Source organism: Vespula vulgaris, chromosome 21 (genome assembly GCF_905475345.1).
Source record: "Vespula vulgaris chromosome 21, iyVesVulg1.1, whole genome shotgun sequence".
NCBI classification, from domain to species: Eukaryota; Metazoa; Arthropoda; class Insecta; order Hymenoptera; family Vespidae; genus Vespula; species Vespula vulgaris.
The window spans coordinates 2225001-2250172 of record NC_066606.1 but is presented as its reverse complement, the minus strand read 5'-3'; the positions used below and the strand labels follow the sequence as shown (position 1 = coordinate 2250172).

At 35.1% G+C, this 25172-nt stretch overlaps 1 protein-coding gene across 4 annotated transcripts in view; it reads right to left on the bottom strand.

Moving 5' to 3' along the window:
• Nucleotides 1-2003: 2003 nt before the first annotated feature.
• The window catches only part of LOC127071268 (fibroblast growth factor receptor homolog 1-like), a 28465-nt gene continuing 5296 nt past the window's right edge, over nucleotides 2004-25172 (bottom strand). Inside the window, exons 2-12 of one of the 4 annotated variants that reach the window (XM_051010354.1) lie at nucleotides 19398-19635; nucleotides 12480-13879; nucleotides 11064-11426; nucleotides 10165-10557; nucleotides 8910-9097; nucleotides 8293-8425; nucleotides 5390-5878; nucleotides 4579-5080; nucleotides 4345-4485; nucleotides 4138-4243; nucleotides 2004-3726 (exon numbers count right to left, since the gene is read on the bottom strand). In XM_051010354.1, the coding sequence (XP_050866311.1) occupies nucleotides 3616-3726; nucleotides 4138-4243; nucleotides 4345-4485; nucleotides 4579-5080; nucleotides 5390-5878; nucleotides 8293-8425; nucleotides 8910-9097; nucleotides 10165-10557; nucleotides 11064-11292 (2292 nt within the window). In that variant the 5' untranslated portion in view covers nucleotides 11293-11426; nucleotides 12480-13879; nucleotides 19398-19635 and the 3' untranslated portion in view covers nucleotides 2004-3615. Of the gene's footprint in view, nucleotides 3727-4137; nucleotides 4244-4344; nucleotides 4486-4578; nucleotides 5081-5389; nucleotides 5879-8292; nucleotides 8426-8909; nucleotides 9098-9564; nucleotides 9747-10164; nucleotides 10558-11063; nucleotides 11427-12479; nucleotides 13880-17236; nucleotides 17591-19397; nucleotides 19636-25172 lie in introns of those variants that run through there. The other 3 variants (XM_051010353.1, XM_051010352.1, XM_051010355.1) reach the window with 3 other exon arrangements.

Below are 25172 nucleotides of genomic sequence, written 5' to 3'. Positions count from 1 at the left end.
TATATATATGTGTATGTGTATATATATATATATCATAATAACGAACTTTCTTTGTATCACGTTGTAGTTCGTCGGCTTGAATAACGCCATCTTTAATAATTATAGTTGGCGGCTAATGTCATTGTTGTACAAAGTGTGTCATTCTCGATGTTCTTCGCGAGTTAACAACAACGTCGTCTTTAATAACAGCCAATTGTTTTAATTGATTTCTTAGTAACGATCAATTATTGTCGTATTATCGCGTATTAATTTTATGATTAAATATAATTTAAGAGAGAGATAAAGACGACGATCGGAACGTTGTACGAACGGTGGTTGTGTATTTTTTTTTTTAATTTCTCTTTCATAAACATATTACTTTTCTATCAATATTTCGTGACAGCAAGTGTATCGACCAGATTGTGTGGAATATTTCAGTTGTGTTCTTTTTATTTCGTCGTTTTGAGTGAACCGATTGTGTTTCATCGATGCGAAGATATCGTTAATTTCTATGGAATCAGAAAAATAAGGACCGAAGATAAGGATCATCAATGCCATCTATGATTGTCATCCAGAAGTAGTAAGTGATTACTCAAAAAATATTTTTACTCTCTTTTGTTTTTTCTCTGTTTACTTTCTTTCTGTTTTCAAATGGATCACAAGGATGTTTTATCGTTGATATTGTTGAAATTATTTTTGCATTGATATACAGGGCTGTATTATAAATGAAATATCGATTGAATATCTCCTTTGTTAGAAACTATAGAATTGAAAGTATATATTAAAAAATCGTTTCGTTTTTGTCTCAAATATATTTGAAGAATACGAAATAAAACTTGTAGCTCGATCGGAAATTTAATTTTCTTTTCTTCATGAAACACATTCTGTATTATTTTTAATTAATTAATTTTTTTTTTTAATCGATTTTCTTCGAAAAATTATTAAACAATTGTAGACTTAAGGTTAATAATCAATGAGATATTAACGTGTTAAGTATGTTACATAAACAGAATTAGTGATAGTGATTTTGGTGTAATTAAAATTTACTATATACTTTATATAATATCTGAAATTATCAACAAAATGAAAGTTTGTAAAAATGAAGAAATACGATTACAAGGTGTCGATTATATGAATACTTGGAACATTTATTGAATCAACTAAGTTATTATTACGTTTTTTATTTTTCTTATTATAAATTAATTTCAAAGCTTTTGTTTTCGATCAACAAACTTAATAACGTAGTAACTAAATTTAATTATTAACAATCGTTTTGTACGTTTTTCATTTTTTGTATGGCCCTCTTAAAAATAAATGTACTGTATTAGTCATATAACTTATACACGCTAATATCTCGTTAATTATTAGAATTTAGGCCTATAATTGTTTCATGTATAAATTATAATCCATTAAAATATCTAATTAATTGAAAACAACACAGGATGTTCCGTAAGAAAAAAAGAAAATACAGAAAATCATTAATACTTCCAGTTTGATCGGAAATTGGTTGTCTTATTTATACATCTTTTTTTTTTCATATAAAAATTTATATAAAATTTACATTGAAATGAAAAATTATTATTAAATTATTTATATAAAAAAAAAAAATATATATATTTTTTCTTTTTATATATTAAACTGGATCTTAATTTACGATCAACCTGTATTGCTTCGAGAGATCGATATTTTGCTTATGTTAGGAAATACAAATATCTATAATATAAATACGAAAGAAATATAAGTACCACAGTTATTGTTATATAAACAATTATATAAAAAAAATTCTTATATTAAACCATACACGATGTGCGATATAATCTCACAAAATGATTTGCAAAAGATCTGAAAAAATTGGAGTATTGATTGCAAAAATTAAAAAAAAAAAAAAAAGAAAAAAGAAAAAGGGAGAGAAAAACCAATCTCGTTACGAAGTATAGTGATAATCAATCCAATTTTGATTGATTAAAATGTCCGATTACTCTATAAGGGTGAGATCACATACATACAATTGCGATAAGGGGAAAATCCGTGCGACAAAGAAGATTTCATTTATTGCATATGAAAACTCACGTTTACAATGATTATTCCTTTACACAGAATATACATTACGTCCCTATATCCCTTAGGTAAATGCTCTATTATGTATTACCATTCGGCTAATCCTTTACGATGTAAGCCGTTTAAATAATGGATTCGATACAATATTTACAATATCTCGAATTAAAAAAAAAAAGACAGAAAAAAAAAATCGCGGACGTATTCGGCTATACACACACACTTTTGGCGATCATTTATTACATTTCATTTTTTTTCTGTTCTTTTTTTTTTTCTTTTTTCTTCTTCTTCGATGCATTTCTTCTTTCGATTTCTTTTAAAAACCGCGCTTACGTTGGTGAGGGGGTAGATCGATATAAAATAAAAACGGGTTACTAGTATCTACGTAAGATGTGTTTTTCGAAAAACACGGCAATGTAAGAGGAATAAATTATATCCAAATTGAACTTAACATAAATACATACATACAATACGTACTTACATACACAGCTTTAGTGCATCGATTATTTACATGCACTTTAGATCGTTCAGTTTCTCTCTCTCTCTCTCTCTCTCTCTTTCTGCATTTTTCTCTCTTTCTTTCTCACCCCTATCCCGTTGACTCGACTTGATATCCACTAATTTTATTTTAACGAAACTACATACGTACTTGCATTACGTATCACCGATTATTTTTCCTTCGTTCGTATTTGCATATAAGTTTTTCCACGTCGAGTTTACGTTCGAAAAGAGATACGGACTCTTTTAACAGATTTAAAACAACTATTATGTTACAAAAGAAAAAAAAGAAAAAAAGAAGACGTACAAATTAAGGAAAAAAAAAAAAATTGACTAGCTATAAACACAATATCATGCACCTAGAGTGTCCCCAACGTTGTTCGGTCATCTTGCAAGATGTCCTTTCTATTTATTACACATACACGCACACACACACACGTACACTCTCTCTCTCTCTCTCTCTTTTTTTTCTCACTTTTTCTCTTTCGCTGTACAATTTTCGTCGATTCGGGCGGCTTTGGGCGTCCATCGAAAGCCATTTTTGTTCCTTCGTTTTCTTTTTTTTTGTTTGTTCTTTTTTAACTTTTTTTCTTTTTATGCATTTTTTACTCTTTTCTTCTCTCTCTCTCTCTCTCTCTCTCTCTGTCTCTCTCTCAACAAGGCACGCGTTCATGGCACGAAACAATAAAGACAAGTAAAAAAATTGATCCGCCGGCTCTCGACTCGCCCATCGAAAGAAATTACGATGTATGTACTTAATTACATACATATTTCATTTATATTTCCTCGATTAGCTTGGGCTCGGTTTAAAGTCTAGAAAATATGTTATACGTTCTACTATAGGTCAATACTGATTTGCATTATTTGGCGTGCTCGTTTTATATATCAGTCGTTTACGCTCTCGCAATTGTTCATTTTTTATTTTATTTTTTATTTTATTTTTTTATTTATTTTGTATTCTTTTTTTCTTTTCCTTTTTGGTTTTGTCAAAAGTCGAGGTTAGATCTCCTCGTCCTTGATAAACGATCGCAGCTTTCATAGCGTGCATAGGGATTTTACATATCAGCCTTAACTGAAAAGATTTTATAACAGGTACGGAAATTGTTCGCCGGTTTCGTCGTCCTCGGCATCGTCGCTCGATTCTTGACTGGATGGTGGCGTGTCCAGTTGGGGTAAACCGAGATCTAAATATTCCTGAAAAATATGTTTGAAAATATTTCAAATTAATCCTCGTATAACGTGACGATTAAACAAACCGAGTTTGATATCAAATCGTTTCTTGAAATTTACCTAATAAATTAATATTATATTACAACATTATAATTATATTACTAATTAGTATACTATAATCAATCAATTAAAAACGCGATAATTAAGCAACATGGTTTCGTATGTAACATGATCTCGAAATTCAAATAATAATTCTCGTATAACGCGATACTTGAACAACGTTGTTTCGATGTAACATGGTCTTGAAATTCAGGTAATAATCGTCGTATAAAGAGATATTTATATGAAACGAAATATCGGCGTTATATGAGGATCGTCTATATATCGAACGTTCGTTCAATGTTTGAATCGTTTAATCAGTAATCATATGTTTACCTCGTTCGCCGTTATCGTTAATATCCTATCGAGATCTTCGACCAATTCACCGAACATTGGTCTCTCGTTTGGTTGATAGCTCCAACAGTCTCTCATGAGCATGTATCTGTGATAATGATTACAGAGAACAAATATTTCAATATATATATATATATATACATAAACATAAGAATAAAAGAGAGAGAAAGAGAGAAAAATTGTACTTACATTTCGATCGAGCAACACGGTGGCTTTTCCATCCTGTGTCCCGTCCTCAGCAATTGAAAAAGTTTCTCGACCGAGGGTACGGATGGATATGGTGTGCCACCCAGAGTCATTATTTCCCACAGCAGAATGCCGTACGACCATCTGAAAAACATCGTTTGTTCGAAACGAATGTCGTCGTCTAACGAGAGGTAAAAATGACAAGGAAACTAAAGGTGGATATAAGAAAAAGCTTACACGTCGGACTGAGTGGTGTAGACCCGATGAAAAAGAGCCTCCGGTGCCATCCATTTAACAGGCAACCTACCGTCCGTTGTTTTTCTATAGTAATCGTGACAGTGTATGTCCCTTGCAAGACCAAAGTCCGCGATCTTGAGGATATATTCGTCGCTAACGAGAACATTTCGTGCTGCCAGGTCTCTATGTATACATCTTCTACTAGCAAGGTACTCCATTCCTCGTGCAACTTGATAAGCAAACGACACCAAGTCCTTTTGCGTTAGCGTCTTCCGTTCCTTTTCTTCTTGACCGATCGTTGGCTCGTATCCGGAAGAGGATGGACGATGATCACGAAGGAAATCTCGAAGATTACCGTGAGGTGCAAACTCGACAACGACGTAAAGTGGACCACCCTGAGTACACGCGCCCAATAGGTTAATTATGTTAACGTGTTTGCCGATCATCTTCATCATCTCCATCTCGGATACAAGATCCATCATTTCGGCGTCCGTGTGACCCTCTAATAATGATAATAATAATAATTCCAAGATAAAAAACAGAACTAAATCGATTGTTTTAAATTAGATTAATTAGTTTAATTATGTAAATCATAATTATCTCGATTAATTCCAAATTGATTCCAACGATAATAATAATAGCAATTCAAAGATAAAGAACATAACTAAATCGATTGCTTTAAATTAGATTGATTAATTTAATTAGGCGAATAATAATCATTTCGATTCATTCCAAACTAATAAAAGTTTTTGTTTATATTTCTATCCGATTATCAATGGTAATACGAGTCATCAAAGATATATCTACTTACCCTTTAACATTTTGACGGCAACGACGCTAGGAATACCAGGTTTCCCGGTATTGGTTTGCGCTCTGATGACCTTGCCAAAGGCACCTTCACCAAGCGTATTGCCCAAGGTCAATTGTTCTCGCGGCAATTCCCAGGCGCTATCGAGTGGCAATTCGTATTCGGATATACTACCGCCATTGCTGTCCTCCGTCGTCACCGTAGACTTTTGCTTTTCTATCTTGACTACTGGCATCAATAAAGGTTCCTGAACGTTCTGCGCGTTAACCAGTTTCTGCTTCTCAACGATAACCTTTTTCGTCCATTGGGTTACGACTGCGGCACGTGCAGTTTCTATAGCCAATAACTTCTTCATCTTCTCGCGTTTCAAACGATGAAATATGTAGATCACTACGACGACACCGACGGCGAAGAATACGCATAGTACAGCAGCCAAAACGTTAACCAGGATTTGTGGCCTCGCTGCAAGCGGTACACGGTGCTCCTCCAACGCTAATAAAAACACGGATATATACACAACGCTAGATATATATATACAAAAAATTTATATATATATATATATACATAAATTTTTTGTTGTTGTGCTTTCGCCTAAATCATCCTCGATAAGGTTTACGCTTCGTAGAAAATTCTTTTTTTCGTGCGAAAGAAAAAAAAAACATTAATAGACAAAAAAAAGTTCACCCGAGTTTTCCCTCTCTGTTCTTCTCTCTCTCTCTCTCTCTCTCTCTTGCAATAAAAATTCGATTCTTTTTTGTAACAACGACGAACGAAGAGTGTTATGGTTCTTTGAAATGAGATGAACGATATTAATGGTTTTTGCTTTAGCTTAAAAAGCATAATGTGTATCTTTATTTATATAGCGAAAAGAAGTACATTGTTAATACTTTTATTGTTGATAGAGCATCGAGTTACTTTCTTCTTTTTTTTTCTTTTTCTCTCCTCTTTTTTTTTCATATATATATATATATATATCGTTTATATACTATACCTATATGTACAATACACATATAAGGAAACTAAATAAGATCAAACGTAAGCGTAGCGTGTTTTTCTTGATCGACGGTATTAACGATATCCCCGGGTCCTTCGAGTTGTTGGTGATTATAGTAATCATACGGTTGAACGGTAATCGTTGTTGACAAGGACAATCGTTCTATTGAACCCTCGTACAGGACACGATTTATCAGGTTCTCAGCGTAAAGACGTTGCTCCGGTTTCATCTTACGTAACTTTGCCAGAACGAAGTTTATAAAGAATCGATAAACTTCCTCCTCCTCCTCTCCCTCCTCCTTCCCCTCTTCTTTCTCCTCCTCATCAACCTCTTCCTCCTCCTTCTCTTCCTCTTTTATCTCCTCCTCCTTCTCCTTGTCCTTCTCCTTCTCCTTCTTCTTTTCCTCCTTCTTTTTTTTCTTCTTCTCTTTCGATATCTCGTCGCACGTTGTCAACAATATTATTTTCCCTTTATTCTCGAACGTTTTTTTAACATTATATTCCTCCTTATTTCTTCCGATATTATCCCTCGTCGATTTTAAATCCGGACTCTTGGTCGCTGCTATATTCTTCCCTTCCATCTTATTCTTCTCTCATAGAAAATAACGATGTTTATGTTAATTATTAATTATAAAAATTATGATTATAAATATTATATTAGATTTTCTTTTGTATGTAATTTATTTTATTTTATGTATGCATGTATACATGTGTATATATATATATATATATATATATATATATATAGTCATACATGTATGTATGTATTCATACATGTATACATGCATGTATGTATTTATGTAACTGTGTATGCGTATGTGCGTGTACGTTTATGTGTATAATATTCGAATTGAGATACTTTTAAAATAATTTCAAAACGATCGTTAAGATCGTTTGAACTCGAATTTAACGAGTACTTACCATTTCAACGTTTAGGGACTTTTCCTCTAAGGTCACATTATATTTTCGCGCACCTCCATCTTGATTTTCAACAACTCCGTCCAACGATTCTCGCGATATTTCTTTATCTGCGATTCAGAACAGCACTCGATCAACAATACCACCGTCTTTATCGTATATCGATATTGTGTTAAAGCGTGATTCAAGCTTATACGTTATTACACTCGAAAAAGAGAGAAAGAGAAAGATAGAGAGAGAGGGAGAGAGAGAGAGAGAGAGACAAACAAATAGAGAAAGAGAAGAAAGAGAGAGAGAGAGAAAAGAAAAAAAAATTATGCGAAACACGACATCATAGATGATTAAATGCTAGAGCATAAATCGACGGATTTAATCTGATTTCAATAAATAACATGTTATGTTTCCAAGGCAACGTGCGATTTCGCGTTAATATTAAAAAATTATGATTTTTCGTTGCTTTATCAGCAGTTCCTTAGCAGGACGATACATGCTCTCTTCGCAGAAAAAAAAAAACGTTCAAAGCAATTCAATCGTCCTTTCTTATATTTTCAAAAAAAAGGGACAGAAATAGAACAAAAAAAAAATAGAAAAAAAAAGAGAGAACAAATAAATTTGTTTTCGAGTTCGAAGAGAAATTACGAGGAGAAACTTTCATCATAGCACGTTATAATGTATGTATGTGATTTCGTAGTGCTTTTAAGAGACCATAACTGGGAGGACATAGATAAGTAATTAAATAAGTAAGTAAGTAAGTAAGTACGCATATACGCGCTCGCACGAGGTCGGCGCGTTAAAGTCACGTAGATACATAGGTAATTACAAACGTTCACGTAAATGGTAAATGGGACACGACGAAAAGGCTCAAGAATTTAAAGAGTTGTTTAGCTGTAGAGTCTTAGAGAGACATTGTTGGCTAACTATCTATCTATCCATCTATCTATTTAAATGATATATATAAAAAAAAATATATATATATATATTCCGTCGATACTCACTTTCGACGACTCGTAGATAGGCACTGCTGAATGTCTCCCCTAATGTATTTTGTGCTATACAGGTGTACCATCCTTCGTCTTTTTCGGTAACGTTGTAGAGCTTCAATACTTCCGGATTTTCGGCTATACCAGCCTAAACAACGAAAACAAATTCAATAACGTTAAGTTGGCTGGTTAATTTTATTCTTACGAGTCGTTTATCATCGTCTCGTAACCATTTCTTTCTTTCTTTCTTTCTTTCTTTCTTTCTTTCTTTCTTTCTTTCTTTCTTTCTTTCTTTTTTTTTCTTTTCTTTACCGTTTAAATGAAAAACGAATTGAGATTTTGTTCCAAAGTAAAAACTACATATAAATTAAGTAAAATATTCTCGTCAAGCTTGTTCGAGCAATTACATTACTAAACAAATTCGTGTCTGTATTTGTGTATGTATGAATATATGTATGTATCTATGTATGTACGTATGTATGTAACATGCGAAGCTCGTGCTTAGGGAGGGAAGAGAGAAAATAGTGGATCCACCTGATAAAGATAGTCTCGTGCAATCTGTTAGAAATAATGAAAAGATCGTTAACGTTAGGGACATGCGATTTTGGTTAGTATATCTGCTGCGTGCCCACCTTGACCTCCACCCGGACAGTCTGATTCGTTTTGTTGACGGTATCGAAAGATGTGTGACAACCGTGATACCATTCGAGATGACGATGGGCATCCGAGAGGACCTCACAGGTCATACTAGCGTTGCTTCCTAGGAGTACCGTTGTGTTTCGTGGGGGTCGCGTCAGGATCGGTCGGTGCCTCACGGTCTCTATAGGTCATAAAAAATAAGAGATACCCAAAACCACCCTATATTCTATTTCTTCTTCTTCTTCTTTTTCTTCTTCTTTCTTTCTTTTTTTTTAAATATTAAACCAGATTTAAGTGAAAACACAAAATAGAAATAAAGAAGAGAAGAGGAAAGGAAATTAAAAGTACTTCGTCAGTTGGTGCGATAGTTAACGTTAAGAACGTGTTCTTTTTTATCCTAATATGTTTGTGTCAGGGCTTGTGCGAGTGAAAAGAAAACAGAAAGATAAAGGTAGAAAGATAATGTGCTTCCATCACCACCATATTAGATACAAAAAGATAACCTTGTGCATAAACGCTTTTTTTTTTTTTTTTCTTCTATTACGTTCGATAGAATATAAACACATAGAATAATAGCAATGGCAACCCAACCCTCCCCCAAGAACCTCCACCAGTATCATACCGCACGAAAATTACGAGCGGTTGTACCTGGAGCAAGGTCCCCTTTGGTGTGTCCTCCTGATCACCGGGATATTCGGCTACCTTGACCCATTGTATGTAAGGTTCAAGGTCCGACACGATCGGACACTTGAACGTCACGCTACTGTTCACCAATGCAGTCACGTTCTTCGGAAAGTCCTCGTTGATGTACGGCTTGTGCGGGAAACGCTCTATAGGTTAACGATTGCACTGAATACGCGATTTTTTATTTTTACTTTTATTTTATTTTTTTTTTATTTTTGTTTGTTTTTATTTTTCATGTTTTATTTATTATTATTATTTTTTTACATCATTGTTTCACTTACGATCGTCGACCGACAATGTTTTTTCTCTTTTTTTTTTATTTCTTTTTTTTCCCTTAAATTTTCTTTTCTTTTCTCTATCGTTCGATAGCACCAATACTAGAATCTACGCGAACCTAAACCCTTCTATTTTATGCCGCCCATTTCTAATCGTATCTAAGAGTTATCGCGTTTTTTTTTTCTTTTATCTTTTTTTTTTACTTTGTTTTTTTTTTTGGCTAGACGAAAAGAGAGAGGTTTAAGACATGAAATACGATTGGAATTATTGCGTAAAATTTGTTCTCACCTATAATGTCGACCTTGAACGTGTAACTTATGCAACCGAGATGATTGCACACGATGCAAGTATAGTTTCCACTGTCATCTGGCACGAGGTCTTCCAGTCTTAGCGTCCATTTTGTTTTGATCATGGTACCAAGAGATCTCTTCGGTTCTTCGTTGTTTTTTAACCAGGTAATGTTAGGTCTAGGATTACCGACGCTTGGACACTTAAGTCGTAACATATTTCCAGCAGGTTTTACGATACTGCTATGCATCTCGTCGCTTTTGTTGAACGAAGGTGGACGGTCGGGAAGCGTTTTGTTATGCTCCCCTGCCATTTCGTTTTCACCTTTATCGTTGTCCAATTCAACGTCCGATTTCTCACTGTCCAAATGCAACGAACGCGTTTCAGGTAGATCTACAAAATATATGTATGATGTTTAATAGTCTTCACGTTTAATATGTCTAGCTTTTGATATTAATAAATAAGCTTTTAAATTCTAAATATATAACGTATGCATGCATTTATGTACGTATGTATATATATATATATATATATATATATATATATATGAGTGGATTAAAATTTTTTTCGAGAAATTCAAAAAGAATATATTCTTGTATTATATTCGTTCGATTTAATACGCATAAAGGATACGATTTATTATTTTAATAACACGCAAATTTAATCGCAATTATTATTGAAAGAAAAATTGTTTATAAGGTCCTATTGCCTTTTGATAATTATTTTCAATCGGTGTTGTACGATAATATTAGATTTATAATTATCGGACATTGAGGAGTTAGATCAGAATAAAATCTTTGTTCGGTCACGCGTAATACCGAAAAAGGGGTTAAGGTTATGAATCAGCATAATAATATTCTTTCTCTCTTTCTCTCTCTCTCTTTTTAATACGAACTTACTTCTCGCCTCGATTTCAAGCTCGTTGGTTTCCTCGCTTGGTCTGAATCCTTCAAGAACGTTACCGATTTTGCCATCTTCCTCGCGGTAGCCATCGTTTTGTAAAGCCTCCTCAACTCGTAAAGTAACGTTCCTCCATTCGATCGTTTTATTATTATCAGATTCGGTTGAGCAACCGTATAAACCGGCGTCACCGATTTCAACGTATTTGAATTTTAGCGTTTGCTTCATAACCCGCAACCTCGTAGATGAATGACGCAGTATAACGTTGTCCTTGTACCACGTAGTCTCGCCGTCGTAGTCTGGTAAACACCTTATAGTCAACTTCTCGCCCGTGGAAACGATTACGTCCGGATTCAAGAGATCTGTAACGATGCGAAAGGCAATCGTTAAAAATAGAACGAGTTAAACGAGAAAGATAGAGACAGAGATAGATAGATAGATAGGTAGATAGATAGAAAGAGAGAGAGAGGAAGTCGCTGGAAAATATATTTTTCGAACCATTAACGTCATTTAATTTGTCATTTAATATGTTATTGAGATGGTAATTATCGTAATACGTAATACCATAATTTTTGTGAATTTGTATCTCTCGCGTTAATTCGAGAATACGAACGAAAGTAAATCTTCACGAGATACGTCTATTTTTTTTTCGATCGTTTATTATCGTAGTTTCCTTTTCTTTTTCTTTTTTCCTATTCTCTTCAACCCCGATTACGATCGTAATCTCAGCGCATTCTACACAACGAATTTATCACAAAATTTAAATTCGATTCGAATTTCGATTACGCGTTGCGTTCGACGATGGTCTCGTTCCATGAGAGAAAACAAATGGATAAACATTGACGACGCAAAACGATGCTTTCGTTTAACTCACCCCTTCGATCCCTTCCACCTACCCTTCCACCATTATTATCGCTCCCTGAAGCAACAACTCGCTACGTTTTATATAGATATATAAGTTAACAATTTTTTTGACTTTCCTTTTTTAATTTTTTTTTTTAATCAAATTCTATTCGTTCTCGGTTAAAATCTCGGACGATATGTTTTCCTTCCTTCCTTTCTTTCTTCTTACTTTTCTTTTCTTCTTTTCTTTTTGTTTCTTTTTTTTATATTTTTTTTTTCTTTGCCAGTGTCTCCCCTCATTCACTCGGCGAAGACCACGACGGCGCGGATGGCTACGCCATTTGGAGAACGGCCAAAAGCGAATTGCGATGCCGTTTCTCTTTACCTCAACATAGTCTCCCTCTTTTTCTCCCTCCCTCCCTCCCTCCCTCTCTCTCTCTCTCTCTCTCTTGCTACCGCCACTCGTCCTTCCTTTCCACCTTGTGCTTCTACATTTCCTCCCTTCAACACCCTCCCTACTTCGAGAGTTTAGAAACGTACGTATGTACGTACATACGTAGATACGTACGTACATGGTGCGTGTATGCGTGTATGCGTGTGTGCGTGCGTCTGTCTCCTCTGACTAAATTTAGAAATTTGTCGAGGGCAATGTCGTCCTTCTTTGCCACGACCAATCGTTGCGGAATGAATTCAGAAAGAGAAAGAGAGAAAGAGAAAACGAAAGAGAGAGAGAGAGCAAGAGAACATTCCGTCCGATTTTCTTTCTCTCTCTTTCTCTTTCTCTTTTTCTCCCGAATTGCATCGAACTCGTTTCAGCAGCTTCAGCAACATTTTCGTCGTTCTTCAAACATCCTTCTATATGCATTTCCGTACGGAGTACTCGCCGTTGTTTGATGATATACTCTCTCTTCTTGGAAATCGATCGAGTTTATTGTTACTCGTAACGAGAGATCTCTTCTTCTTGCTTCTAGCTTCTAGCTTGCTTACTTCCTTCTTTCCTTCCTTCTTTCTTTCCTTCCTTCCTTCCTTCCTTCCTTCCTTTCTCCCCACCTTTTCGTTCGGAACGTGGACCCGACACGTGCGTCGCACGTGACGTTTCAAAGACGCTCGACGTCCAATCGTTCGAACGAGGATCGTCGGACGAAGTCTCATTCCATTCGTTCCTCGATTTACGTATTCTGACCTTCGGTAATTTTCGCCAAGTTTCGGTACTCTCCTCTTCCTCCTCCTCCTTCTCCTCCTCCTCCTCTATCACCATCTTTTACTCTATCTCCTCCTCTTCCTCCTCTTCTTTCTCCTTCTCCTTCGATAAAATGGGAAGATCAGATCGATCGTGTTTCCTTCTTGTTTATTATGTTGTGTTGTATTGAAAAGGGAAAGGAGAGAGTGCAGAGAGGGGAGAGAGATGACCAACGAAACACGAATGTCTAGAGGGGAAGAATGCTTGTTTTCGTATCGATGAGGTGGGTGGTTGGGTGGGTTTGCTGGGTTGCTTGGGGATTGGGTTGGTTGAGTAGGTTGGCTGAGGGTTAGGACACACGATGATGGTGGAGGGAGAACGTCGGATGGGGGAATGGGGGATAGGGGATGGGGGGATTGGGAGGATTGGGAGGATTGGGAGGATTGGGAGGAATGGGTGGAATGGGTGGAGACATGGGGAGAGGAGGGTAGCTTGGGTTGGGTTGGGTTGGGTTGCGTCTGGGGTTTAGGCAAGAAAGACGTATACGACCTATCCTCCCGGCGAATAGACTCGATTCAACGGGGAATGACGTAGCTCGGCCATCTGCGTCCGAGTGAGCCAAGTGCGCCCGGAATAGCGATAAACGTTTCGAGAGTTTCATGATGTTGCGTCTCTCTTTCTCTCTCTCTCTCTTTCTCTTTCTATTTCTCTCTTTTTCTTCTTCTCTTTTTCTTCTTCTCTTTCTCTTATTCTCTTTCGTCGAAAACGTTCTCGTTTCTGTTTACGAATTGACTGAAAATGCGTTAAACGTCGACATAATAAAAAATGATAAGAATAAGGACAACAATGTTGATGATGATGATAATAATGGAGAGAGAGAGAGAGAGAGAGAGGAGTTGGTTTTTTTGGTCTCTTCAATTTAATTTCTTGTCTGAGATAGGCGGAGATATGTCTGTGAAAAGTTCCAAGGAAGGCGATTAACGATACATAAATCAAGAAAGTTAGTGAAAGGAACATGGAGAGCGAGAAAATAGGTATTAAAGATTTAAGTATACCATTCGATCGTTTTCGCATTACTCGGAAATCCGATTGATTTCGTCGAACAACTCGACCGACGATTTCTCTTTATTTCTTTTTTTTATATCTTGGAGCGAACGGTCTTTTTTATCACTCGATAGGATGCCCTTTACACACACACACACACACACACATAAATTATTGAATATACTCGTGTATAGGTAAAGTAAAAAAATGATTTAAACTCGACTCGAAAAATATTTCTGAAGCATTCATTAACTATACGTAATATTTGTAACTAGATAATTCTCTTTTTGTTTGTCTGTTATCACTTATAAATAGATAAAATAGGAAATGATTGAGTATAGAAAACTGTAAATTTGAAAAACAATTTCCTATGCATTCGTTCGTTGTTGAATAGTGTTGAATTAGTTGTTAATAGTTTTCACTTTTTTTCTTTTGTCAAGTTCTTCTTTTTCTTCGAAACAAATAAGCAAAGATCATCGGTACGTAAGTGAGTAACTAAGTATGTAGTAAGTAAGTAAGTAAGTAAGTAAGTAAGTAAGTAAGTACGTATATCGTCGAAATCTCTTTCGTACGATTCGATCCCTCGGTCAAATCGCGCGCTTCGTTGTGTGCGCCGTCTCTTTCATTGTCCAATTGGTAATATCAACTGCTATTACGCCGTTGAATACATTTAATAGACAAAGGATTGGCAGTGGCTGTCATTCCGTCTCTTTCCTCTATCGAATTGCTTCGATATCTTTTTTCCTTGTATACATTTACTCATTGCTATTTCTATTTCTCTATTACTCTCTCTGTCTCTTTCTCTCTGTGGCCCTCTAATTTCATTTCTGAATTTATTCTCGTATATACTTCTTCGTCTCGTCTCATCTCATCTCATCTCATCTCGTCTCGTCTCGTCTCGTCTCGTCTCATTTCGTCTCGCAACATTTCGATAAATGAATTTTTGGCTCGGAATCGCATAAACGAACGACGTTTAAACGACTATTAAAAATCCTTTTGATTTATATACGAGTAATGTTAAACGAAATCTATCTATTTGCGTTTAAGTTCTTGTGCGTATTTTCCTCGTTTTCCTTTTTCTTTTCTTTCTTTCTTTTGCTCGATGGAGGGGAGAAAAGAAAAAGAAAAAAAAGTATATGTATATGTACATGTATATATAAAAAATAGAAAGATTTTTTCATTTTCGTCGAATCGACACGATTGACGTCGACATTGAGACGAGAAATCTCGCTTAAATGCGTTTCGTGTAAGAAGACTCTCTTCACCATCGACGGTTTGCCAATAACGGGCGAGCGTAAAAGTCCGGTTGTGTATGTAAGCGCGGCATTCAATGACCGGGCAATTGGACAATTGAGCTCAATCATAATAATACTTATACGCGCATCGTGTCGGAGTTAGTATATTTCGGCTGCTAGCCGGTAAGTATATTTAGCGAAAATATATCGTATCAGCGAAAATAATTCTCTCTGGTTTGATTGTCGTTATGACTCGTTCAATTCGTATATCCCGGTATCACGTATTGAAATGAAAAGAAAAGAAAAGAAAAAATTACAAAAAAAAAAGAAAAGGAATAGATATTTATGAATATCAATTTAACGTTCAATATAAATCTATTCGTTCGATAATTAGAAAAATATATCGAACGTGAAAAGATAAGATAGAATATATGGAACGTCTATTCGTTATAGTGATAAATTATTAAAAAGGATATACCATTTATTGGATCAATATTTTGAAGCAGTATTTCGATCGATACTTTTAATAAATCATCACTATTATTGATGAAATATCGACGTGTGATATATGTAGGTGATATTGGTATTGCAACGTTTAATACGAAAAAAAAAGAAAAAATAGAAAAAGAAAATGATTAAAAAGAGAAGAACTGTCGACGATTATAATTAAAATATTTATAAATATAACGATTTGTCAATGCTTTATATAGATAAAATTTCGTTAGCATTTATAATACAAATTTGAAGAAAAATTATTTATATTCTGCCGACGTGTAAATAATCAATTAAATGCGTATGCTGATATATTTTAATTACAAATACCGTTTGGAATAATATTTTTACGTATCGGAGAGATTTATTTTACAAGATATTTTTTATGGAAAAAAGAAAAAAAAAAGAATTACCGATCGAACGAATAGTAGATATTTTTGCGACGAAACATTTTACTCGGTTGTCGCGATATTAAGTCGAAATGAATTTTTCAAATCGGATTCTCGTAGTTCGCATGGACATTTCGAGGACGAACGAACGGAATTTGAATGTTAAAAGAAAGGGTCGCATGGTGTCTCCTTCTAGCAGACACGAATCTGTAAGCCAGATGTTGTTCCAGTCATCCCGTTGCTTTCTTGTCAAGGGACAATGAATTTTTAGTTAAGCAGTGATTTTTCTTTTCGTATCTCTTTTTCATTTCTTTTCTTTTTCTTTTTTCTTTTCCCTATCTTTTATTTGCTTTCCCTCTTCGTATCCTTTCTTTTTCTTTTTTTTTTACTTTTCTTTTTCCTTGTATTTTTTCTCTCTCTCTCTCTTTCTCTCACACTCTGTCTATCTTTCTACATCGTCGTTAGACATCCAGTGACAGGGACAACGAAATTTTGCTTAATCACCTATTTCATTTCTTGTATCTTTTCTTTTCTTTTTCTTTTTTTGCATTTCTCTCTCCTCTCTCTCTTCTCACTCATCATCGTTAGATTCGAGTGACAGAACAAAACAGAACAGAACAGAACAGGACAAGATAGGATAGGATGAAAAGATTAAAGAAACATGGCCCGATTCAAATGAAAATTTTAAACGACATATGTAAGTGGGTAGATAGTTGGATGATACATAGGATACTTAGATATCTATGTACGTAGAAACGTTAGATATATATTAGAAAACGGATAAGGTAAGAATATCCGTATCGTTTCAAATCTTGGGCGATTCGCGAAGATACGTGGTCGTTCGCTCCTACTACATATGTATGTGTATGTATGTATTATATGTATGTGTATATCTATGTATATACATATACCCCCATGATTATAAATTATTGTCGCTGTGAAACGACTGCAAACGTTACTGCAAGTACAAGGCAATAATTATTACTCACGAGAGGTATAATTATCCGCGCGCTGAGAGCGATTAATTGCTACGACGTGAAATGCGCCAGGGTGTTCGAGTATTCTCCTCTGTATAAAATATTATTGCTTATTTTTTTCTCTTTCTTTTCTTTTTTTTCCGCTTTTCTTTCCCCTTCTATCTCTTCTCTCTCTCTCTCTCTCTCTCTCTCGCTCTCTTTTACTTCCCTTTTTTTCTAATTTTCTTTCTATTCATTTAATTTCGTTCTCCTTTGTTTATTTTCTTTTTTATTTTCATTCGGTTATCTTTATCTTTATCTTCATTTCGTTAGTCGGTCCTTTTCATTTGGTAATTTTCATTTTTATTTTAATTTGAGAAGATTTTCGTTTTTTTTTTTTTTATATTTTTTTTTATATATTTTTTTTTTAAATCGATTCTTTTGTAATTAATTGTTGACCGGTAGCATAATCGACTCAAAGAATCTTGATAGAAAAGGAATCGATAGAAAGTACTAATTCCAGAGATTAGTCTCAGTAAAGTGCATCATTAGACGAATGCACGCGTTATCGCTAATTATATCGTTACGCGTTCGTCTCTCGATGATCGAGGAACGACGTGCTTGGAAAATGGCCAATGTGCACTCTCTTACATATGTATGAACATGCATATATATGTATATATTCATATATACTTATATATACATGTATCGTATATATTATACTACCGAGAACGCATAGGAATCTTTCGGAACGAGTACGCGTTTCTAATACTTTTAAAGATTATATATATATATATATATATATATATATATATATATATATATATATTAATACTTATACTTTCAAACATAACTATAATTCGCGGTTATATCATTCACTATCTTTACTCTCGTATATATACATATATATTTTTTTACATTTTGTATTTCACGTTTTTTTATTATACGTTTTACTTTTTTTCATTTTGTATATCATTTTTCTTATACGAACCATTCCATGCAATTTGTAAAAATAATATTTAGGTTTTTTCTTTTTTTCATTTTTTGTCTTACATTTCTCTTTCTCTCTCTCTCTCTCTCTTTCTCTCTGTCTTCTTAAACTACGATTTTTTTATGTCATCTTCTATTTTTTTTCTCATCTTTTTTCTTTTTTACGAGAGTACAACCAGAGACTAGCCGTTTTTTCGTTGCTACAAATTAACGTGCTGGTACTTTCGAATAATTCTCCGTAAAACCATTACATTCTTTACTCTCATAGGTACTTTATCTGTGTTTACTTTTACACTTCGTATTTCACGTTTTCTCACCATGTATTCGTTCAAATTTTTCTTTCTATATTTTTCTTTTCTTATTCGAGTATTCCATAGGATTTCTAAGAATAGAATTTAGATTTTCCTTCATTTTTTATCTTATTTTTTTCTCTTTCTCTCTCTCTCTCTTTCAAAACTGTAAGATTTCTAAAAAAAAAGTTTCAGATTTTCTTTCATCTTGTATCTCTCTTTTAAAACCATATCGTACGTAAACAAATAAAATTTAGTTTTCCTCTCACGTTTCATCTTCTCTCTCTCTTTTTAAATTATAAAATTTTTGATAAAATTGAGATCATCTTCCCTTTATATCTTCTTCTCTTTTTCTCTCTCTCTTTTTCAACGTCTTTCCTTTTTTTACATTTTTCCTTTTACGAAAATACTACAACGAGACGCGGCGTGACTACTGCTTTCCGTTGTTATAAATTAACGAGCTGTTAGAATTCGTCGTTGGAAAATAAGAGAAGATATCGGTAGCGTACGCGCGCCCGTCCTCGTACCCGACGAGGAAGAACGTTCTAAAGTAAGCGTTGTCGTAGTGCTAAACTTAGAAACGTGGGCTACAATGTTCGCATACGTTCTGTATGCGTACATACACATACATGTATGTACGTGTGTACGTATGTATGCATGTAAAGATACATATACCCACGTAAAGAGAGAGAAAAAGAGATAAATAGATAGATAGATAAATAGATAGATAGATAGATAGATAGATAGATAGATAGATAGATAGATAGAGAGAGACTTATACGTGCTCGTGGAACTTGAACGATGCGAAAGAGCGATGGCATCTAAACGTGATTTTCGAACGAGCGAGTGTAGAAAATGGTAATGCGAATGTATTTATGTATTTATGTCTATGTGCATGCTATATCTCTCGTCACCTAATCGAATCAGCCGTCCGCGAACGTAGACGATTTCCAAGATCCCCAAGAGAATTCCTAGAATGAAGAAATTTCGTGTTGCCATTTCTTCCGTTTCGTTTTGGTCACGTTCCGTTCAGTTTTGTTCTGTTCCGTTCCGTTCGGTTCCGTTCTTTTACGTTCCTTTTGCGCGTTCTCCTCGTCACCTTCTTATCAACGATATCGATGCTACGAACGAGGCATGAGTCTTGTTCCACACCTGAAATATAATTATAAATATTTATTAATTAATAATAATAATTAATAATGACGATGATAATATATTTATTTTACTTAAACGATTTTAATCGATTTTAATCGAATTTTTGTCAAATACGATTGTGTAGAATAATTCTTTTAAGTATAGGAAAAAAAATCGTCGGAAATGAATTTTGGTAGTTATTCGTAGTTGAATTCTCTCTCTCTCTCTCTCTCTCTTTTTTTTTTTACGGTGTTCTGAATCTGGACAAGTTCATAAGTCAAGTACAAATAAACTTTTAAACTATATGTGTGTGTTTATCGTGTTTGAGACGAAAAGCAAAAAGAAGAAAAAAGAGGAAGAGATAGAAAAAGGAAAAAGTAATAATTTCGAGAAGGCTAAAAAAGCGCGTTGGAAACAGTGCCCGAGACTTATATCTTCGACAATTTATATGAGTCATTTTAAAGGAGAGTGATCGCTATGACGTAAAGAGTTAATTTCGCAAAAAATCTTTCGGGATAATAAATTTCGAGATCATCGTGAAATGTTATTTTCGTTTATTGCGTTTTGGAAAAAGGAAAAGAAAGAAAAGAAAATTCAAAAGATAGTACAAGTGAAAGAGAAAGGAAAAAAGTCATCGCGGTTTTCAAAAAAAGAAACAAGAAATGTCGCGATTTCGGGGAAAACAGAAGTAAGAAAAAATTTTGAAAAAAATGAAGGAAAGAGACGGATCGTAGCGATTAAAAAAAAAAAAAACGAAGATAAAAGCAAACTCAGCGATTTTGAAGGGAGGAAAAAAAATAGAAAAAAGATAAAATGATTGAGCGACAGTGTTCTCGAGATTAATTGATTATTTAACTAAATAAACATCTCTCTCTCTCTCTTTTTTCTTTTTCACGAAAAAATCGTCGGAGAAGAAAGGTTCGAGAAAAAAAAATGTCGACAACGGGTCGTGAAGAATGCGCGATTTCTCATATATTAAAAAAAAAAAGAAAAAAGAAAAAAGAAAAAAAAAATCAGGAAAAGAAATAACAAAAATAAAAAAAAGAAAAGAAGCCTCGCGAAATCCCTGTCAATCTATCTCTAAATAGGATGGATGGATATACGTATGTAAGTAATAAATCGTAAAATCGCGCGAGCTGTAAAACGAGTCGTTTTACGTTATGTAAAAAGAATGGCGGATAAAGGCACGTGCTCGAATGAGAGACGGAGTTTCGTGTTGAGAGAACAACACGGCAATGATATTACGATCGATACGAATGGTACAAGGATCTAGGCCAGCACAGCGTGCATCTCGAAAACATTGACAAAACAAAACGAAACAAAATCAAACGAGACAAAACAAAATGCAAAAAAGAAGAAAGAAAAAAGAGCAAAATCTATTCGACATCGAATATGTACGTCGTTTATCATTATCTCTCGTCGGGGGGTAAGATAGAGTGGGGATGGAATGGGGTGGGGAGGGGTAAAGTGGGGTGGTGGTGATAGTGGGGGGGGGGAAACGTTTTCTGATCTTCATTCCGCGTTTCTTCTTACGATCGTTCGGAACGATTTCTCTCTTTCTCTTTCTTTCTTTTCTTTTTATTTCGAATACAATCTGTTTCATTCTGAGAAACAGAAAAAGCATCCAAAGTGGGTTTAAGTTCTTTTTTCTTCTCTTCTTTTTCTCTTTCTTTTTTCTTTCTTTTTTTCTTTTACCTTATCGCGGAAACGAAAGTTAATCGTGTTAGACGTTCGAAACATACGTAAGTACGTGGATAGAGAGATGTTAATTTGAAATTTAGATTTAAAGTATAGATTTCAAATCCGACCACCTTCTCTCTCTCCGAGGGGAGTTACATTTAAGGCGCTTAAACTTCGAATATATATATTACACACACACACACATATACACACATACGTGCGTGTATATATACATAAATACGTTCGGACTAAATGAGAAAGCGATAAGAAATCAAAGGAGAGTGTTATTAAAGGATTTCAAATTGCGCAGAGGGAGTTGAATTTGTTAGAGCCCGTTCTTTCCTTTTTTCTTTTCTTTCATGTCCTTTTCTATCCTTTTCTTTCCTTCTTTTCTCTCCTTCTCGTCTCTCTTTTTCTCCTTTACGAAAGTCGTTTGAGTCTAGACGTTCGACGAGCCAAGACATTCTTTCTCATAGGATTTATAAACCCGTGTGTATTTACAGTGCTCTCTCGATGTGTTTGCTTTACACTTGAATCTTGCGGTTATGTCGAGAGTCATAAGGTAAGGTGTATCGATGGTAAAAATGTCCTTTGAATGGATATACATATATATATATATTTTCTTACAGGCCAATCGAGTAGGTGCTGAACGTTGTAATGATTAATAATTCGATTAAATATATTTACGTAAATCGTAAGATACGTTCAACCATCGGTATAATTTATTTATCCTTTTTTTTTCCTTTCTATCCTATGCAATTGTGATATCAAATATAAATCTGAATATAAGATGATAGATTTAATTAAAAATACGGCGAATACCGTAATATATACGTATTTTAAAATAATCTTTACGTAAGACGGGTAGAAGAATAAAATTCAAATACATTATCATCATCATCATCATCATCATTATTGTAATATCGTATTAGATCAAACATCTCTTTCTGGTACATTCGAAAAATTTATTCCAAATAATAAGAAAAATTCGATGAATAAATCATATCTATTCGAATCGATATTTCTACGAGTACGAAGGAAAATAATGAGATACAGAAAAGAACTTAAAAAGAAAAAAAAAAAAGAGAAATTCGAGTTTCATCGTCGTATTATACTCGTCGTTCTAATCACGTAGAAGATTTTCACTTATCCATATTCGAGTGCTCATCATCATCATCATCATCATCATCATCATTTTTTTTTAATTTATTGGGAATCTTCAGCTATAAAATATCTGAGATATCATTTATACGTTTCTATTCTATAGAAATAATAATAAAAAAAAAAATCAACGAAGCTAACTTATAAAAAGATATCGTGTAAAGATAAGGAAGCACAGTCGCGACGTTCGCGCCACACGATCTCGGCGATGTCCGTGCGATACTCGTGGAAAGGACTCGTGCCATGCATAATTATACGTTTAGGGAACGTGCGACGCTTTACGAGTCGAGCCGAGCGCCGGTGAAAGGGCAAGAAGAAGTAAGAAGATGGGCACGCGTCTCGAATAACTTATATATCGCGCTCGTAATCATTTTCGATCGAAGTCGAGTCGAGTAGAGTCGCGTAGAGTCGAATCGAGTCGAGTCGAGTCGAGTCGAGAAGTCGAATCAAATCGAGTTTCTACGACGATCGGTTTTTTTATGCACTCGCCAATAATTTTTTGTTTTCTTTCTCTTTTTCTCTTTCTCGATCGGTTATAACCATAGAGTTATTTAGAGACGATCATAGAATTAATTGAATTAGAGTAATGACCGATGTTACGTGGTATTATTTTTCAATGATCGACGATTAAATTTATTATCGATTAAGTATCGGGAAATTGTGAAAGTTTCTTTCTCTCTATCACCGTATCTATCCATCTATCTTTATTTCTATATCTTTCTCGAAAGATCATACGTCGAGTTTTATTCGCTTCGATGATCATTCGATGAAAAGAAACTCAGGAAGAAGAAAATCATTGACGCATATAACGAAACGTTCGCATGCCTTTTGAAATTTAAAGACTCTCTCGATCTCTGCGCCCTGGGAAAAGAAAGTCAAACACGATTAACTCTGATAGAAATGCGCGCGCGCGCGCACACACACATATACACACACATACACGCTCACATATATCTATTTAGGTACATACGTGCCTACAGACGTTTAGTTTCTTTTTTCTATTCCCAAAGGATTCGATACAACTTCGCGTAACATACAAAGTTTCACTATACTCCGATCGTTTTTCGCGTCCTTTCTATCTCTTTTTTTCTTTCACGAACGCACACGATCTAATCACTTCCCCTACCATAAACCTACCCCCTCCTAAACACCGATCGAAATTTTCATTTTATAAAATACGAACTAGATTAATCGAAACACGTCCAGCGTATAAAGAAAACGAAACAGAAAAAAGAGAGAGGGAGAGAGAAAAAAGAGAAAAAAGAAAAAGAAAGAAAGAAAGAAAAAAAAAGAAAAAGGAAAAAAAAAGAAGCCATGGGAATTTGACGTGAAAGAACTTCGGAGTGAGTTTGAAACGTTACGGAATGGAGGGAAAAAAATTTTTTTTCTTTCCCTATAGGTATCCTCCCCCTGATCCCCCCACCTCCGATCCCCTTACACCTCCTCACCATCATACAGGCGTCCGCCTCATGTTCGCTTTTTCGAAATACATTCGTTCTCTGTTAAGGCGCCGCCAAGGGTTTCGTTTCAGGGAAGCTTGGTCTCTTGGTCGTTCGTTCTTTCGTTCTCGCGCGCGCACGTTCACCCAGCCGCCTTTGTGACCTGGTCCCTCTCCTCGGTTGTTCCTAACGTGGTTCGAGCAAACATCTGCTGTGCTGGTTGCTTGCTTGCTCCTACTTTGGCTGCTGTTGCTGCTGTTACTGTTACTGGTGCTGGTGCTGGTGCTGGTGCTGGTGCTGGTGCTTGTACTTGCGCTGCTAGTGTTGCTGCTGATGCTGTTATTGCTGCTGTTACTACTGCTGATGTTGGTACTGGTACTGGTAATGGTACTGATGCTGATGCTGATGCTGGTGCTGTTACTGTCACCGTTGCTTCTGTTTCTCTTTCTCTTTCTCTTTCTCTGTTTCTGTTTCTATCTCTGTCTCTCGGTCTCTGTCTCCAGATTTTTAAATCCGCCTCTCTCTTTTTCTCTGTTCGTACACGTGCGTGAGTATATCTTTATATGTACGTACGTATGCGTTTGTTACAGTTGCTTCGACAACGTAGAAAGATTTTCTCTTTCTTTCTTTTTATCCTTTTTTTTCACCCTTTTTTTCCTTCCTCTCGCTTTTTTGCTTTTTGCTCTTTTTTTTTCTTTTCTCTTGTGTTTTTTTTTATGTTTTTCTTATCTTTTTTTTTTTGTTTTTTCCTTTTGGAATCACGAAAGAACTCCTCGAACAACCGCCAGCGTTATATTCGAGTAAGCGCAATTATGATGTACATATGTACAAGGAGGGACTCTGTCATTAAGGAGACACGTGTTCGTGAAAGGTGCGACGAATCGCGTAGGTACAGTTATTTATGTGCTGTTCGACACGTTGGTGGTTCTCTATCCATCTCTCTCTCTTCCTCTCTATCTCTCTCTTTCTCTCTCATTCATTCATTCTTTCACACACTCCATCTCTCTCTCTATCTCTCTCGATCTCTTATTCAAGCAAATTCCTTTCAAAGGAAAAGCAGTGCGCGAACTCATGGGCGACCGTGGAAAGTCAATGGGAGAAGATTATAGAGAAAAAAAATAGAAAAGAAAAAAGTATATATAAGTCCTCTAGAATGGTCCCACATGGGGAACCGTGTCGAGAGTACGTTATGGTACTCCCGTAAGACGGAAGCACAATGGACGCGATTCACAAACTCGTCGTCGTCGTCGTCGTCGTCGTTGTCGTCATCGTCGT